We start from the raw sequence: 15665 nt of genomic DNA on the forward strand, positions 1-15665 counted from the left end.
ATATTAATGTGCAACATGAAGCAACAAATGCTGATGGATAAGTGGCAGCAAGTTATACAAAAGATGTAGCTCAGTTCACTGATGAAGGTGGCTACACTAACACATTTTCAATGTAGACAAAACAGTCTTCTCTTGGAAGAAGATGCCATCTAAGACTGATAGAGAGAGGAGAAGTCAATGCCTGGGTTTAAAGCTTCAAAGGACAGGCTGACTCTCTTGTTAGAGGTGAATGCAGCCAGTGAAGTTGAAGATAACGATCATTTACCATTCTGAAAATCCTAGGGCCCTTAAGAATTATGTTAAATCTACTCTTCTCCTGTGCTCTATACACGGGAATAACTAAGCTTGGATGATAGCACATCTGTTTACAGCATGGTCTCCTGAATATTTTAAGCCCTTTGTTGAGAATGGCTGCTTGTTTAGAAAACAAAATCCTTTGAAAATATTACTGTTCATTGACAATACACCTGGTTACCAAAAAGTTCTAATGGAGATACACAAGGAGATGAATGTTGTCTTCATGCCTGCTAACATCCATTCTTCAGCTCATGGATCAAGTAGTAATTCTGACTTACAAGTCTTATTACTTAAGAAATACATTCTGTAAGGCCACAGTGTGTTAGTCCATTTTGCATTGCTATAAAGGAGTTCCTGAGGCTGGGTAATTTATAAAGGAAAGAGGTTTATTTGGCTCGTGGTTTTGCAGGCTGTACAAGCACGGCACTATCATCTACTTGGCTTCTGGTGAGGCCTCAGGAAGCTTTTACTCATGGAAGAAGGCAAAGCAGGACAGGTGTGTCACATGGTAAGAGAGTGAGCAAGAGAAAGCGGGGAGGTACTATGCTCTTTTTAAACAACCAGCTCTTGCATGAACTAAGAAATCGAGAGCTTCACTTGTTACCGTGGGGAGGCACCAAGTCATACATGAGAGATCCTCCCCTATGACCCAAATATCTCCCACCAGACCCAAGCTCTGACACTGGGGATCACATTTCTACATGAGATTTGGAAGGGACATATATCCAAACTGTATCAGATAGTGTTGCTTCTGAAGGTTCTAGGCAAACTAAATTGAAACACCTTCTGTAATAGATTCGCCACTGTCGACAACATTAAGAACATTCGTGATTCATGGGAGGAGGTAAAAATATCAACATTAACAGACGTTTGTAAGAAGTTGATTCCAGCCCTCATTGGTGACTTTGAGGGTTTCAAGACCTCACTGGAGGAAGTAATGGTAGATGTGGTGAAAACAATGTGAGAACTAGAAATAGGAGTGGAGTCTAAAGATGGGGCTGAATTGCTACCATCTCATGATGAAACTTGAATGGATGAGGAGCTGCTTCTTATGAATAAGCAAAGAAAGTGGTTTCTGGAGATGGAAACTACTCCTGGGGAAGATGCTGGGAACATTGTTGAAATGACAACAAACGATTCAGAATATTCCATAATCTCATTTTTTACAGCAGCAGCAAAGTTTGAGAGGACTGACTCTAATTTTGAAAGAAATTCTGTTGTGGGTAAAATGCCACTAAACAGCATTGCATGCTACAGAGAAATCCTTCATAAAGAAAGATTCAATCCATGTGGCAAACTACATTATTGACTTATTTTAAGAAATTGCCACAGCTACCCTAACCTTCAGCAACCACCACCCGATCATTCAGCAGCCATCAACATCAAGACAAGACCCTTCATTAGCAACAAGATGATGACTCATTGAGTGCTCAGATGATCATTAGCACATTTTAGCAATAAAGTATTTTTAAATTAAGGTATGTACATTTTAAAATACATAATGCTATTATACACTTCACAGACTACAGTGTAGTGTACACACACCTTTATATACACTGAGAAACCAAACAATTTGTGTCACTTGCTTTATTGAAATATTCACTTTATTGGAGTAGTCTGGAACCAAACTCCCAAAATGTCCAAGGTATGCCTGTATAATATTTATTTTAATAGCTAGCCAAATTAAAATAGAAAAACTCTTATAGCAACTTTGTTCAAAGAAAAATACAGATTTTCTTATATTCATTATTCATTATTTACCTGCTTCTATAGTGATCAATATTGAAACTCTCTATTTTACATTTCACTTTGGTATATACATCCTGGACATCTATGGAAGCACTGAGATCTTCTAGTTCACAGACCATACAAACCTCTGCAATAAGAAACAAACAGTAATATCAATACAGTCTTCACAATTAATATTAAAACTTTCCATTTTACATTTCACGTTGACATATGCATGCTGGATATGTACAGAGGCACTGAGATCACAAAAGCTTCTAGAATAATAAGCAAATCAGCACAGGTCTTTCGATTAAGATAAGACATTTATTTCAAGAAAGGGGAAAGCCCAGTTAATGTCGGGAGTGTTATATTTAATACCCCGACATTAACGGGGATTTTCCCAATAATTTTAGTGACAATAGTATAATGTATCAATCTGACCACTGAGGAAAATTCCTTATGGTCTTTTAGATGAATTTTAATACAAACAGGACAAAATTTATGTATTACAAAGTCAAGGAAAATATATACACATAAACCTTTAATGTTAATAAGATTCAACATTTCAGCACTGCAACTAGAAACTCCTTGAATTAGGTTTAATAATACTTATTTAATTATAAATGACAATAAATTATGTTTAATATGTCTTCCAAAATAGCGTTTAATATTTGCACTTTTCAGTAAAGAAGAAAAGCAATCCAGGTTGGGCACAGTGGCTCACGCCTGTAATCCCAGCATTTTGGGAGGTCGAGGTGGGCAGATCACCTGAGTTCAGGAGTTCAAGACCAGACTGACAAACATGGAGAAACCTCTGTCTCTACTGAAAATACAAAATTAGCTTGGCATGGTGGCACATGCCTGTAATCTCAGCTACTCGGGAGGTTGAGGCAGGATAATCGCTTGAACCCAGGAGGCAGAGGTTGCAGTGAGCCAAGGTCATGCCACTGAACTTCAGCCTGGGCAACAAGAGCAAAACTCCGTCTCCAAAAAAAAAAAAGGAAAAGAAGAAGAAAAGCAATCCTGTACCTGTGCCTTTATTTTCAGGATCTGGAGCAAAGAGCTTTACAGTAACTTTGGGAAGCACCCACTGCATCCATAAACTAACACGTCCACTGGTTCCGCCAATATTACTTGTAGTTTGTTCCAAGGTGACAGAATCTGAGAATGGTGAGTCCTCACCTGCTTGTATAGAATCTCCCTGGGATGAGGAGAAAAAAAAAAAAAAAACAAAAAACGTATTTTGTAACATAAACAAAAATAAAAAATTCAAATTATAAATTAAAATCAGCAATTATTATTTGTAACTTTTTCACATCTTATATGCAAATGATAATCACATAAACGTTAATACTAATACATAATGCTTATATGTAAACATATATTCTCAAATGGTTTTTGTTAGAAAGCACATGCATGTTTCCAGCTTCCTCTAAAAGTAGGTAAGATCTAGAAAAGGTTAAGATTAAACCATTGAGTATGTTCCTACAGAGTAGAGTCTGCAAGCTACAGTTAAGGGGCTAATCTGTCTGTATTGGGGAATAAAGTTTTACTAGATCACAGCCACCTCCATTCATGTATTGACTGCATATGATTTCTTTTCAGCAGAGTTGAGTAGTTGCTATAGAGAAGCTATGATCTACAAAGTCAAAGGTATTTACTAATTGGCCCTTTACAGAAAAATATTTGTCTACCCCTTCTATAGAGTATTTATAATGGAACCTAGAATAACTATAGAAAAGTGATTATCAGTTTAAGAAACAGCAAAATATTAATCATGCCTTGCATGTTAATTAAGGAGACATTAAAAATTAGTAGATTTGACAATATAATTTTTAAAATGTTTTATATGGTTAAATGTTTCTTAGCGGAATACAGCATAAGCTTATCTGATTCAACAAATACATACTGAACTCTGAATATGTATAAGGTCCTAAATTCAGTGCTAACGAACTTGCTGTCAAAGGCTTGCTGGTTTGTTTTTGGTCTTTTAAGCAGCTTTTAGTAGGCCAGAATAAAATAAACCCTTTTATTTAAAGCTGAACTGGAGTTGAATAGCTTCAGTCTCAAATGCGGAAGAGATGCTGCAATCATTGACATGTTGAGTTCTTTCACGATTAGCTATAAATATGGGGTTCCTAAAATCCCAAACTTTGCTGTCCATTTAAAACTTGCAAACAAAACTTGCAAGTTTAAACCCATATACTCTGAAAACTGATCAAACACAATATAACATTCTTATTTGTTTAAAAGATGTATATGTATTTACATATCAGTTATAGATACTTAGTTAAGCTTAGTCTGTCAGGCAGTATGGTGTACTGGGTTAAGGAATTCAGATGCCAGTCATGTGATTTTAGGCAAGTAGTTTAACTTTTCAGAGTCTGTTTACTTCTCTGTAAAATGGTTATTATAATGATATTTATCTCTTACAGTTAAGATTAAATAGCAATATGAACGTGAATGAAGTATATACACATAGAAATATTTCATAAATTATAGGTATAATTATCATTATCAAGTTGAACTGATGCTTAAGAAATTGTTCACTCACATTCTTACAGAATTTGGTCCCTCTATTGCCTTTCTCATTTTCTCATCTTTCTAACTTCAGACACGTTTTCTTTTGCTGTATATCCTCAACCTCCAATATTTATTGTTGCTTTGAATGTCTCAAACAAAAATGTTAATTTCCTATGCTAACGAGTCATGACCAGTAGTCAACTGTCAAAACAAAACACCCCTTAAAATTTAAACAAAGACAATATAATATGATCAGTATTCCATTTTCTATAGACAGGTTGTCAGAGCAGAAGCTACTAATCTCTAAACACTTAAAAGCAGGAATGATCATTAAGATCCTATACAAAACAAACCAAAGCCCCGGCTCTCATTATCACAGACATGCCATCTAGACCAAGGTATATTCAGCTACTACATGAGGCTTTTACTTTAACTTCATTGTTTTATAACATCTTTCAGTCAGAAGAAAATTCAATTTCCCTGCAACCTCAGAAGGAGGCCAAATGGGGAAGATTTTCAGAGCATGACAGGCTGTGTTTATTGCAAGAACACTTAGGCACCAAGCATAGCAAAGTAACAGTGTTCTGGGATTTACTACTAGAGAAAATTATAGAGTTAAACCTGAAGACAGTATAGTTACTCTTTGTCCCAAATACATCAAACAAAGCAAATAGCTCACTGTTTGTGGGGTTTTCATATAAATGCTTTTACAAAATAAGTAGTTCTAAATCTGCTACAACAGAAATTCCTACAACTTGAGAAGCTATAAAAAAATCACGTTTTTGATTAGCTGTCTAATGTAACACAACATCTAATAAAAAGCACAAACTAATTCCAGATAAGGGTGCTTATTAAATAAAAGGCAAGATAATATAGCCTTTCTTGATGGATAGGTTTTTAGAGTAGAAGTATGCTTAAATTAAATCCTCCCTCCAACAGACAGAAGAACATCATATTCCAAGAATGGAGAACTGAGAGAAAATAGCCTCTCAAATCAACAAGACTTCAATTTTTAACACTACTTGGTATACTTGCTAAGAAAACTGGCTGCAAAATTAGTAAGCACTCCTCAGTAAAAGCTTTGCTCTACTTCCTCACGCAGTTTCAATTTTCTTTTGGATTTACAACATTTTGTTTGGTATTGTTAAACATGTTTGTGCATTAATTTTCTGCTCTGTTTCCAAATCTGTTGTGAAAATCAGGCCAGAAATGGAGACGCTGAACTATTTTCCCATAAGTCCTTAGGCCAAGTTCTAAAATAAACAGTTCAATTCTTTGACCATTTTGTTGCAAATTGACCAAATACTAAGTTTATTTTCCTAGGTGAATTTATCTTTGTTCATTTGGAAGAGCAAACACTTTATAGCCCTTCATCCTTGGCCTGCTTCAGAGCTTAAGGATGACCATAGTTTTGGCCCCATTGCTACTTTCTCTTACCAAAATAACTCCTGCGTTCTTGTTCAATCACAAAACTTCCCAGAGCTAAACACTTCGACCACTGGTTGTACTTAAGTCAACAGTAACAAGTGGCCTGCTTTGGTCTCAACTACCTGTGCTCCCACTATTTCAATGCAAGAGTGGGAAAAAATTAAGTGTTTTAAGCTCAGTACTTAATATTCAAACTCATATTTCCCACTTTACCATGACTCAGACTGAAACACAGGAAGCTGGAGCTATATGTGCACAAAAGTACAGTGCTGCCTATCAACATGTCAGCATGAAAAGAAGTACATAATCATAAAGTATAAATCATCTAAGGATCATATAAACAAATACTTCCATTTAATACAAACAATTGTTAGAATGTGTTTTCTTAAACTAGATTCATTTACAGTAAGTTCTCTATATTCAATAGTTTTGACCCAACTAAGCAAGAAAAACAATGTTTTAATAGTAAAATGTTGAAAAATTTTAATGATTGTTTCCGAGTGCAAATTGTAATTCAAAAAAATCAAACCTGCAATTTCAAAGTGTTCCGCAGATACATAATTAACATAAATAACGCAAGAAATGTAAGGTAATCTCAGATTATTAGCTTATAATTACATAATAAAACTATCTGAGTTTTAAAAAATCGAGTAGCCAATAATTTAAAGAAATTTTTGATATGAATATTTTGAAATAGGAAAGGCTTTATACACAAAATATTTTGTTGAATGGTATGTGATGGCTAAACAATAACCTTCATTTTCCTAACTTGTTTTGACATCTTAATTTTTTCCACAGCTATTCAAATAAGATGATAGTCTAAATGTTATGATTTCTACATTTTGAATAAAAGTTTCTCTCTAAATGTTAAGGATAAAACCATTCAAAGAAAAATATGAAATGACCTAAGTGTTTTCAGGAGTTTTAAAACAATTACAAGAAATTTTAAAAATAGCAATTGAGTAAATTCAAACTTAATATCCTATCTAAACGGTTGTTTGAATAATAATTTGAGGTAGATTACTGCATAGGTTAATTGCACTTGAATAACTGAAAAACTGATAAGAGTTTTGCTACTACAGCAAACTCTGTCAACAACTCTGAAGTTGATGCCAAACAACCTTAGTCCAGTATTCACTTTTCAATTATCAATGTATGTTAAACAGTTACTGGACATTAAAAAAGGAACCACTTCATGCTTAATTTTTTTAACTAGGCTTATAATAACGCAATTTTAATTTTTGAATCAATAAATAATGCTTGTCACATTGTCACACTTTGCCATGACCCTAAGGTTCCCAACACTGAGTAGTTAATATATCAATTTTTATTTAGGTAGAGTTGTAAATAAATATTCTATTATTCACTCAGCATTTTAGATTATTCTGCAGCTTTGAAATTATTTCCTATACTACTGCTGTGATTAAGGAAGACATTACCAAAAACATTTTATACATACAGAAAAAGTTAAAATGAAAAAAACACTAAATAATTTGCCTAAAATCACAACTCAGAGGAATTTAATTTTGTCAACACAATATAATCCTTTAAAATCACATTTACTGAAACTACTGAAAACCCAGAGATCCAAAATATGATTTTATGTAGTTATAACAGTTTCCCAAAGACATATAGGTTATGAAAGTATCCTGTAAGGGAAGATGTGTGTGTGTACTTGTGTACGTATGTATGTGTTTGCTTTGTTTACTTGTCATGAGGAGGAATCATCAAAATGTTAGTGCTTTTAATGGCAGTTTTTATTGTTGTGCTGTTCTGTGAACAAAATAGCATAAAAATTTTAATGAGTATAATTATTTCCTATACTACTTCCTTAATCACAGCAGTAGTACAGGAAATAATTTCAAAGCTGTAGAATAATCTAAATATATAATGTTCCACTTTCTAGACCACTTACCTGAATAAAAATTTGACAACTTCATCTAACTGAAGTATAGTTCAGTATGTTCTTCATAAAATATAAAGTTTTATTTATCTTTAGAACCGATGCAACAGTGAGTGTGGCAGAAACAGGTGGCTGTATTCCCAAATTTTGCTCTCCCTTCTATAATACAAAGTTGTCTCTGAGTAACGGTAATCCAACTACGGGCTAAATTTCCCAGCCCACCTTGGAATTATGTTTATATACACATCCATACCCCATCACTAATATGATAAATTCCTCAAAGGATAAAGGATTATGTCTTAATAACTTAGATTTAAAGAGAAGACTGAATATTAATCAGCCAAGAATAAAATTTAAGAAATTCAAAAAACAACAGAATAAACTCAGTAAAAAAGCTATATCTGTCTCAGCCTAAGCAGGGGAACAAAGTTAGCCCGGGTAATTTTTAAAAACAACTCTAAAGTGCATGTAGGTTTAAGGGCTTGATTTCATACTGCCTAAATATTTCAAAAAACTTCTAGCTGTAAGATTAACAGTATAGGGGGTCCCAGGTGAGTGGTAGTGAAGTCCCTTAGAGAAGCAAACACATAAAATATCTTTGTGGGGGACAGGCCCTCAACCACCATGTAAGGGCTTCATAGAAGAAGTTCCATTGATGAAAAACACCCAACACTAAATTACACAGTGCCTAAGAAAACAATCTAGCAGGGGCAAGATTTAAGAAAACAAGTTGTCAGATTCAACTCTAAAGAAGTTCAGATACCAGATCTGATAAAAAATAAAAGAAAATAATTATGTTTAAAATGATTAAGGACAAAAAACAAACTGAAAACACAAACTCATATTGTATATATAGTTTTACATATTTACATAAACATATGTGTAGTGACTTAATGAACATATGCATCTCTATGCTATGTACCACAATAAATGTGATTTAATCATAATGTGAGCTAGTATTCCAAAATTATTCAACATCTACACTCTGAAGAAGAGTATGTGTAGAACCTACTTTGAACCATGCTTAAAATAAATTGGGGTTATCCTTTAATAAAAAGATAATGAGTGATGAATGGTGATGGAAAGTTTATATCTCATATCCAGTATGGCACTGAAACAATATAATCACTATTTGACATCTTTACTTCTGAGTCAGTGGAAGTCTCCCAGTCTGAATCATTTTACTTGTAATCTATAGTGTTTGACTTAACAAATATTTCAGATAGAAAAAAAAAACAGTATAAAAAGTACAACTAAGATGGAAAAAGTAAAAGCAATACAGGGCCAGTTTGTCAATATGTCTTTGGCTATTTGTGTAGAGTTTAATTACAGCCAAAAGAATGTTAGAGGTTTCCCTTGACAATAAAGAAAATTATAAAAAGAGATAATTATGGTCAACTTTAAAATATTGCCTCATATTTTCAAAATAAATTGGAAAATTTATTCAAAAACTACTAAGGTCCTCACCAGAGAAATTAGGAAACAAAATGAAATAAAAGGCAACCAAATTGGAAAGGAAAAAGTAAAATTATGTCTTTTAGCACATGACATGATTTTATATGTATAAAACTGAAGATTCTAAGAAAAATTTTAGAACTAATCAATGAATTCCGCAAAGCTGTGGGATACAACACCAACATACACAAATCAGTTGTGTTTCTATGCATTAAAAACAAACAATAAAGAAAGAAAATGAACAGAATAATTCCATTTACAATAGCATCTAAAATTATAAAATGCTTAAAAATAAACATAACAGAGGAAGTAAAAGACATAATGAAGACTATGAAATATTTTTAAAAGAAATTAAGATAACACAAGTAAATGGAAAGACATTCAGTGTTCATACATTGGAATCTTAATATTAAGATGGTGACTTATTGTTTAATGGATACAGAGTTTCAGTTGGGGAAGATGAAAAAATACTGGAGACTGTTGTGAAGGTTGTACAACAATATGAATGTATTTAACACCACAGAATTGTATACTTAAAATGGTAAAAATAGTACATTTTATGTTGCGTATATTTTACAACAACAAAAACCGTAAGCCAAAAAAGTTAATAGCAATATAAAATCACGATCATACAGTAACAAAAAAACATTATATGTGTTTAGCATCTATATGTTCATTAGTTTTACTTGACATAAATTGGGCCACTGGAGTGGGATAGAAATATTTATCTTATCGTTAAGTATTATTTTATCAAAACATAGTATAAAATTTAATTTTGAGGAACAAGGCTGTATTAGTGTTGGAGATGGAAAAAGGATCAAGATACTTCTCTATGTTCTCTTTAAAATTATTAAATTAGGGTCCTTTGTCCATATGGTCCTTACCATTTCATTCTCTCTCTTTTTCTTTTTCTTTTCCTTTCTTTTCTTTTTATTCTTTATTTTTTGAGACAGAGTCTTGCTCTGTCACCCAGGATGCAGTGCAGTAGCACGATCTCAGCTCACTGCAACCTCCGCCTCCCAGGTTCAAGCAATTCTCCTGTCGTGGCCTCCCAAGTTGGGATTACAGGCATGCGCCACCCAGCTAAGTTTTGTATTTGGAGTAGAGACGGGAGTGTCACCATGTTGGCCAGGCTGATCTCAAACTCCTGATCTCAGCTGATCTGCCTGCCTCAGCCTCCCAAAGCGCTCAGATGACATGTGTAAGCCACGACACCCAACCTATTCTCTGTCTCTTCAAATAATTTTCTAGGCCGGGCGCGGTGGCTCAAGCCTGTAATCCCAGCACTTTGGAAGGCCGAGACGGGCGGATCATGAGGTCAGGAAATCGAGACCATCCTGGCGAACACGGTGAAACCCCGTCTCTACTAAAAAATACAAAAAAAACTAGCCGGGCGAGGTGGCGGGCGCCTGTAGTCCCAGCTACTCGGGAGGCTGAGGCAGGAGAATGGTGGGAACCCGGGAGGCGGAGCTTGCAGTGAGCTGAGATCCGGCCACAGCACTCCAGCCTGGGTGACAGAGCAAGACTCCGTCTCAAAAAAAAAAAAAAAAAAAAAAAAAAATTTTCTAAATGACATCTAAATTAAGACTTTCAAATTTAGATCAGATATGTGTTATAGCCAAGTACGTTTTCAATTACGATTACTTTTTTCAACATGGAAATATATTGTGATTAGAATTTTCTTTTCTTTTTATTTTATTTTATTTTTTTTTTGAGACGGAGTCTGGCTCTGTCACCCAGGCTGGAGTGCAGTGGCGGGATCTCAGCTCACTGCAAGCTCCGCCTCCTGGGTTTACGCCATTCTCCTGCCTCAGCCTCCCGAGTAGCTGGGATTACAGGCGCCCGCCACCTCGCCCGGCTAGTTTTTTGTATTTTTTTTAGTAGAGACGGGGTTTCACTCTGTTAGCCAGGATGGTGTCGATCTCCTGACCTCGTGATCTGTCCATCTCGGCCTCCCAAAGTGCTGGGATTACAGGCTTGAGCCACCGTGCCTGGCCTAGTGATTAGAATTTTCACATGAAAACAGTTTTCTAGAGAGTATGACAAGAGGAAACACTTGCTCACTCATTTATGAAGATAGTACAATCTTCTAATCTAATAGCAAAAGATGACAAGGCTATAAGAAAAAATATAGAATTCAACAGAATTATATACTTAAAATGGTAAAAATGGTCAGTATCACTCATGACTATAGATACCAAAATAGTAAACAATTAGCAACCTCAATCTAGCAATATATAAAAAGAAAAATATATCACAGCCAAGTTGGGATTTTTCTAGAACTGCGTGGTCAGTTGAACATTTGAAAATCAATTGATATAATTAGTCACATTAACAGAATAAAGGAGATAAATTAAGTATATAATAATGTTGAAGTCACTTCCAAGACAACCAAATAGGAACAACTCTAGTTTACAGCTCCCAGTGAGATTGACACAGAAGACGGGTGATTTCTGCATTTCCAACTGAGGTACCTGGTTCTTCTCATTGGGACTGGTTGGAGAGTGGGTGCAGCCCACGGAGGGTGAGCCAAAGCAGGGTGGGGCGTCTCCTCACCTGGGAAGCACAAGGGATCAGGAGATTTCCCTTTTCTAGCCAAAGGAAGCAATGACAGACTGTACCTGGAGGAAGGGTACATGCTCGCCTAAATACTACGCTTCTCCCACAGTCTTAGCAATTGGCAGACCAGGGGATTTCACCCCGTGCCTGGCTCCCCAGGTCCCACTCCCAGGGAGCCTTGCTCACTGCTAGCGCAGCAGTCTGAGATCGACCTGCAAGGCAGGACCCTGGTGGGGAGAGGGGTGTCCGCCACTGCTGAGGCTTCAGAAAGTAAACAAAGTGGCTCAGAAGCTCAAACTGGGCAGAACCCACTGCAACTCAGCAAGGCCTACTGCCTCTCTAGACTCCACCTCTGTGGGCAGGGCACACCTGAATAAAATACAGTAGACAACTTCTGCAGGCTTAAATGTCCCTATCTGACAGCTCTAAAGAGAGCAGTGGTTTTCTCAGCATGTCACTCAAGCTCTGAGAAGGGATAGACTGCCTCTTTAAGTGGGTCCCTGATGCCCATGTAGCCTGACTGACAGACACCTCCCAGTAGGGGCCAACTGACACCTCATATAGGCAGGTGCCCCTCTGGGACGAAGCTTCCAGAGGAAGAATCAGGCAGCAATAATTGCTGTTCTGCAATATTTGCTGTTGATACCCAGGCAAACAGGGTCTGGAGTGGAACTCCAGTAAACTCCAACAGATCTGCAGCTGAGGAGCCTGACTGTTAGAAGGAAAACTAACAAACAGAAAGGAATAGCATCAACGAAAACAAAAAGGACATCCACACCAAAACCCCATCTGTAGGTCACCAACATCAAAGACCAAAGGTAGATAAAACCACAAAGATGGGGAGACACCAGAACAGAAAAGCTGAAAATTCCAAAAACCAGAGCACCTCTTCTTCTCCAAGGATTGCAGCTCCTTGCCAGCAATGGAACAAAACTGGATGGAGAATGACTTTGATGACTTGACAGAAGTAAGCTTCAGAAGGCTGGTAATAACAAGCTTCCCTGAGCAAAAGGAGCATGTTGGAACCCATTGCAAGGAAGCTGAAAACCTTGAAAAAAGGTTAGATGAATGGCTAACTGAAATAAACAGTGTAGACAAGACCTTAAATGACCTGATGGAGCTGAAAACCATGGCACAAGAACTACATGACACATGCACAAGCTTCAATAGTCGATTCAATCAAGTGGAAGAAAGGATATCAGTGACTGAAGATCAAATTAATGAAATGAAGTAAGAAGACAAGATAAGAGAAAAAGCAGTGAAAAGAAACAAACAAAGCCTCCAAGAAATATAGGACTATGTGAAAAGACCAAATCTACGTTTGATTGGTGAACCTGAAAGTAACAGGGAAAATGGAACCGAGTTAGAAAAAACTCTTCAGCATATTATCCAGGAGAACTTCCCCAACATAGCAAAGCAGGCCAACATTCAAATTCAGGAAATACAGAGACCACTACAAAGATACTCCTAGAGAAGAGCAACCCCAAGACACATAACTGTCAGATTCACCAAGGTTGAAATGAATGAAAAAATGTTAAGGGCAGTCAGAGAGAAAGGTCGGGTTACGCACAAAGGGAAGCCCATCAGACTAACAGTGGATCCCTCTGCAGAAACCCTACAAGCCAGAAGACAGTGGGAGCCAATATTCAACATTCTTAAAGAAAACAATTTACAACCCAGAATTTTATATACAGCCAAAATAAGCTTCATAAGTGAAGGAAAAATAAAATCCTTTACAAACAAGCAAACATTGAGAGATTTTGCCACCACCAGGCCTGCCTTACAAGAGCTCCTGAAGGAACCACTAAACATGGAAAGGAACAACCAGTACCAGCCACTGCAAAAACATGCCAAATTGTAAAAAGCATTGACGCTATGAAGAAATTGCATCAATTCACGGGCAAAATAATCAGGCAACATCATAATGACAGGATCAAATTCACACACAACAATACGAACCTTAAATGTAAATGGGCTAAATGCTCCAATTAAAAGACACAGACTAGCAACTGGATAAAGAGCCAAGACCCATCAGTGTGCTGTATTCAGGAGACCCATCTTGCATGCAGAGACACACATAGGCTCAAAATAAAGAGATAGAGGAAGATCTACCAAGCAAATGGAAAGTAAAAAAACCAGGGGTTGCAATCCTAGTCTCTGATAAAACAGACTTCAAACCAACAAAGATCAAAAGAGACAAAGAAGGCCATTACATAATGGTAAAGGGATCAATTCAACAAGAAGAGCTAACTATCCTGAATATATATACACCCAATAAAGGAGCACCCAGATTCATAAAGCAAATCCTAGAGACCTACAAAGAGACTTAAACTCCCACACAATAGTAATAGGGGACTTTAACCCCCACTGTCAATATTAGACAGATCAATGAGACAGAAGGTTAACAAGAAGATCCAGGACTTGAACTCAGCTCTTCACCAAGCAGACCTAATAGACATCTACAGAATTCTCCACCCCAAATCAACAGAATATACATTCTTCTCAGCACCACATCAAACTTATTCCAAAATTTACCACATAATTGGGAGTAAAACACACCTTAGCAAATGTAAAAGAACAGAAATCACAACAAACTGTCTCTCAGACCACAGTGCAATCAAATTAGAACTCAGGACTAAGAGACTTCCCAAAAACAGCACAACTACATGGAAACTGAACAACCTGCTCCTGAATGACTACTTTACATAACGAAATGAAGGCAGAAATAAAGATGTTCTTTGAAACCAAAGAGAACAAAGACACAACATACCAGAATCTCTGGGACACATTTAAAGCAGTGGGTAGAGGGAAATTTATAGCACTAAATGCCCACAAGAGAAAGCAGCGATGATCTAAAATTGACACCCTAACAATAAAGTTAAAAGAACTAGAGAAGCAAGAGCAAACACATTCAAAACCTAGCAGAAGACATGAAATAACTAAGATCACAGCAGAACTGAAGGAGACAGAGATACAAAAAACCCTTCAAAAAAATCAATGAATCCAGGAGTTGGTTTTTTGAAAAGATCAACAAAATAGATAGACTGCTAGCAAGAATAATAAAGAAGAAAAGAGAGAAGAATCAAATAGATGCAATAAAAAATGATAAAGGGGCTATCATCACCGATCCCAGAGAAATACAAACTACCATCAAAGAATACCATAAACACCTCTATGCAAATAAACTAGAAAATCTACAAGGAATGGATAAATTCCTGGACATATACACCACCCCAAGACTAAACCAGGATGAAGTTGAATCTCTGAGTAGACCAGTAACAGGCTCTGAAACTGAGGCAATAATTAATAGCCTACCAACCACAAAAAGTCCAGGGCCAGAGAGTTTCACAGCTGAATTCTACCAGAGGTACAAAGAGGAGCTGGTACCATCCCTTCTGAAACTATTCCAATCAATAGAGAAAGAGAGAATCCTCCCTAACTCATTTTATGAGGCCAACATCATCCTGATACCAAAGCCTGGCAGAGACACAACAAAAAAAGAGAATTTTAGACCAATATCCTTGATGAACATGGATGCGAAAATCCTCAATAAAATACTGGCAAGCCGAATCCAGCAGCACATCAAAAGCTTATCCACCATGATTAAGTGGGCTTCATCCCTGGGATGCAAGGCTGGTTCAACATATGCAAATCAATAAACGTGTTCCATCACATAAACAGAACCAATGACAAAAACCACATGATTATCTCAATAGATGCAGAAAAGGCCTTTGACAAAATTCAACAGTGTTTCATGCTAAAAACACTCAAT

General features: G+C 36.4%; 1 protein-coding gene across 9 annotated transcripts in view; it reads right to left on the reverse strand.

Annotated features, from left to right (window-relative positions):
* Nucleotides 1-15665, reverse strand: part of LOC105476071 (vacuolar protein sorting 13 homolog B) — an 859286-nt gene that overhangs the window by 374257 nt on the left and 469364 nt on the right. For all 9 annotated transcript variants that reach the window (XR_003016738.2, XM_011731700.3, XM_011731704.3 and 6 more), the window contains 2 exons: nucleotides 3055-3226; nucleotides 2059-2173 (listed from right to left, as the gene is read on the reverse strand). Coding sequence is in view for 8 of the 9 variants with exons in the window: in XM_011731700.3 (XP_011730002.2) it covers nucleotides 2059-2173; nucleotides 3055-3226 (287 nt within the window). In the remaining variant the exon portion in view is untranslated. The remainder of the gene's footprint in view (nucleotides 1-2058; nucleotides 2174-3054; nucleotides 3227-15665) is intronic.

This window comes from Macaca nemestrina, chromosome 8, assembly GCF_043159975.1.
Source record: "Macaca nemestrina isolate mMacNem1 chromosome 8, mMacNem.hap1, whole genome shotgun sequence".
NCBI lineage: Eukaryota > Metazoa > Chordata > Mammalia > Primates > Cercopithecidae > Macaca > Macaca nemestrina.